The 3,770-nt window shown below is 42.0% G+C and overlaps 1 protein-coding gene across 1 annotated transcript; it reads right to left on the reverse strand.

The window, feature by feature from the left end:
• Nucleotides 1-1,375: 1,375 nt before the first annotated feature.
• LOC122550375 (protein rapunzel-like) lies at nucleotides 1,376-3,525 on the reverse strand. Its single transcript, XM_043691101.1, has one exon. It carries the CDS (start codon nucleotides 3,498-3,500, stop codon nucleotides 2,325-2,327), a length of 1,176 nt encoding a protein of 391 aa, XP_043547036.1. The 5' UTR covers nucleotides 3,501-3,525; the 3' UTR covers nucleotides 1,376-2,324.
• Nucleotides 3,526-3,770: the final 245 nt, after the last annotated feature.

The raw sequence follows: 3,770 nt of genomic DNA on the forward strand, positions 1-3,770 counted from the left end.
AGGAAGAGATTGCAAGAACTCTGAAAGATTGGAGAGAAAGCAACCAGGATTAAATACCAGGAAAAATAAATTAGTGCCAGAATGTGTAAAGGGAAACTTTCAGAATCAATATCTTTCTTCTCCAATGAGGAAAGTTTGGTGGTTCTTGTGGAAACTTGTCCAGGTCCGGTGCAATGCAGTTTTGTGAGAAAACGTTTGATCATAATATAATTTGCTCTAAGGAAGAACTAAAGAGAAGTTAAAGGTGAATCCTCAGTGAGAATTAAGTAAACTTCAGTGATTTGGGAAAGGATCTGCATTTCAGCAGACAAACTAGAAACAGAATCAAGGTCAGAATCACAATGGATCAGCAAAACCAGCCCTTCAAGGCAGAGATGGTTCAGCTACAAACCAAGACTATTTCCTTAAACAGGGAGTACAGGGGCCCCCTAGGCATGAGCTTCTTGGATATCACAGACATCATTTCATTGGAGACAGTTCAGAGAAAGTGCACTCGGATGATCCCTGGGATGGACAGATTGCCCGATGAGCAAAGGCCAAATAGGTTGGGACTCCATTCACTGGAGCTTAGAAGAATTGATCTCATTGAAACATTCGAGATTCTTAAGGGACTTGACAGGACTTGAGAGGATGTTTCCCCTCATGACAGAGTTTAGGACCAGAGGGCATAGTCTCAGAATAAAGGGGCACTAATTGAAGGTGGAGACGAAGAGAAATTTATTCTCTAAGAAGGTTGAGAGTCTTTGGAACTCCTTGCTCCAGAGAGCTGTGGGGACAGAGTCCTTGTGCATATTTAAGGCTGAGATTAATAGATTCTTGAACAGTCAGGGAATCAAGGGTTATGGGGATAGGGCAGGGAAGTGGACATGCGGAATGTCGGATCAGCCATGATCCTGTTGAATGGTGAAGCAGGCTCGAGGGGCTCAATGGCCTCCTCCTATTCCAATTTCTGACAGTTTTGTGGTTATATTATCTGAGATTGGATTTGCCATATCATATTCAAACCGTCACCATCTCAATGTGTGACTGAAGTGCCGACTGGGGTAATGTACGGAATAGAATTGAGAAAGAAAACCTCAAACAATCAGAGCCTGTTATCTGACTGAGTTTATTCAGCATATCATTATAGTAAACAGAGCCAACTTTATTTCAGCAGTTTCAATCAGTTTCCACAAACCCCAATAATTACAACATCGCTGGAAGATCACAAAAATCAAGAATGTAAATGAGTGAATGTCGCTGTTCCAGAGGGAACTTTTATTTTACACACTAAGGTACAGAGATGAGATTATTCCAGGTTTATTAATCAAATGAAAACACCATCATTGTATGAGTGAGTTATTGTAATAAACGTTAATTTTTTACACAATGGTACCACAATGTATTGGGTCATTTTGTTTCTTATTATGTCATGAAACCATCTCCTTTGCATAATTTAAATAATTTTATATCTTCCGTCGGTCGCTCCACTCTTCCTGAATGCAGGTTAACACTGGGATAAGATTGGGTAACAACTGGAAAAACTTTGCAAACATACAGTATACAAAATCAGTCAAATAGCCATCTTGTTGCACTGAAATAAGCCCAGTGAGCTATTACTGTGATGGTGTGATGGCTGTTGGGATTTAGTGGAGTCACAGAGTTCTAAACCGGAGTAGATCCAATCCGTTCGACAAGCGCCAGTCTCTGCAGATATTCACAGTGGAGAGTCTTGTCAGATCCTAAAGTTCAGGTTCCGAGATGATGTACTGATCTTCGATGTGGAAGATCCAGACTCCAAGGGATTCTGCACGTTCCAGGTCCATGCCAGCACTTAGCCTGAATCTCAATATTCAGATCAGTTCTGGTTTGCTCTAAGACCTATAATACTAATTCTGAAGCTTCAAAAGACAATTCAGCAACACCCTGAGGATGAAACAGGTGCTAGTTTCAACAAGACTGTCCTTTTCCTATGGATCAACCCAACATCCAGCTCTCTTCACCCTTCCTCTCTACATTTACACTGCCTGCTTTAACCACCTGACCCTAGCAGCCTCGGACTTTTGACGATGTAAACAAATCCAGATCCAGTTTTGTCAAAGATAAACTACAATGCAATGGAACCATGTCTATCTGAAGTGAGAGTTGCTATAGTAATTCTAGCAAGTAATTTTAGTAAGTTTTGTCTCTTTATTTAACACCCCATTCATCTCGTGTTACCAATAAACAGATCTGAAAGCCAATCTATTTGACAAATTACGATTCTACTTATAGACATTAAGAAATCTCATTAAAAAATCAAAAGACAATTGTTTCCTGGCCACTTCTGCATTAGATCATGGGGTTTAGGTGGAGTGGACACAGAGAGTGACTCCACTGTATGTTTCCCAGAAATGACAGTTGTTGGGAAAGTTCTTGTGAAGCCACAAGTCCTTGTAGCGTCTCACTGTGTGTACAACGTGCCCAGAGGGAAGATTATTGTACACATGTTCAGCAACCTCTCTTGCATCGGTCCAACCATCTTTCCCTTCCATTAAGTGCCTGATTTCCACCTCATTAAGTGAAACCTTTGGATCAATTGCATAGGAGACAACAGCATTAACCCCATTGAGTCTGAAAAAGTGAAACCGATTGGGGCCAATGACACAGTGATTGTTGAAGCCACTGTCAGGGTCATAGACCCGTACAGACCATTTAACCCAGTCATATTTCTCTGTTAAGGCCTCAATTATATATGTTGCACATCCCTTGTTATCTCTCTCACCTTTGTTCTTTATAAGAGCCTCAACATCTATTTCTGCCTGCTCAGCAAACTCATTGATGCACTTATCTATCATGGATTTCATTTTATTCTCTACTTTGCCCATTTTCTCATTCCACTCTCTCTTTAATGCCTCTACATCGGTCCCAGTGATAGCTGAGTGACCCACCAGGGCAATCAGGCCAATGCAGAAGAGCTCTTTGAGGCGGCAGCAGAGCCCTTCCATCAGACGCCGGTTCCTCTGGTCATATTGCATGGCAGTTTCCAGAATGGGTTTGCCAAAGATGGCAGAATACCCCATCACTGCATCATAGAGAGTGTGAAGGTTCTGGTCACCTTTAGTCACATCGAAGTGTGTGAGGAATTCTCGTTTCTCATTCTCCCCGAATTCCGGTGCTGCGTTCAGGATGTCCATGTACTTCCTGAATTGGTTTTTCAGATTCTCCTCAATGGGGAAGTACTGATTGTTAATTGTACTTTTCTCTATCTCCCAAAGCACTTGTTTAATCTGTTCTGAAATGACATCCAGCTGGTTCCTGACTGTCTGGAACTGCTCCTTCATATATGTGAGCTCCTCACTCTCACGTTTCCCTAAAACTAGTTTCAGAATGATACCAGCCACCTGGAAGATGGGTTTTAAGACACCGGAAACTGTCGCAAACCTGGCTCTGTTCTGAAAGATTTCCATTGCAACCTTTGCATTGCTCATGTTTGCCTTGAGCTCAGCAGCAGCTTGCTCAAGTTCTTTGTCAGTGGCCATGTTGGATTTTGGGATTATGTTCTGGCAGAGGGACAGTGCTTTCAGATGGAGTCTCTGAAAAGGAAGCAATGAGGATTAGGTTGAAATTGCATTGATTATTCTGTCCAAATATCAACAAGTCCCATCACTCATTGAGATCATTCACTGGCAGACCCAGATTCTGGGTTTAGGTCCATTGCAGACTCATTGGGACAGACCTAACGAGGAGTGGGAATCTCTCTCAGGTTCTCACATTGGCCCCTCTTTTTTAAACATAAGGAAGAGCTCAGT

Source organism: Chiloscyllium plagiosum, chromosome 5 (assembly GCF_004010195.1).
Source record: "Chiloscyllium plagiosum isolate BGI_BamShark_2017 chromosome 5, ASM401019v2, whole genome shotgun sequence".
Classification (NCBI taxonomy): Eukaryota; Metazoa; Chordata; class Chondrichthyes; order Orectolobiformes; family Hemiscylliidae; genus Chiloscyllium; species Chiloscyllium plagiosum.

Coding starts and splice junctions, on each gene's coding strand:
- LOC122550375 (XM_043691101.1), bottom strand. CDS start 3,500: ATGGCCACTGACAAAGAACTTGAGCAAGCTGCTGCTGAGCTCAAGGCA.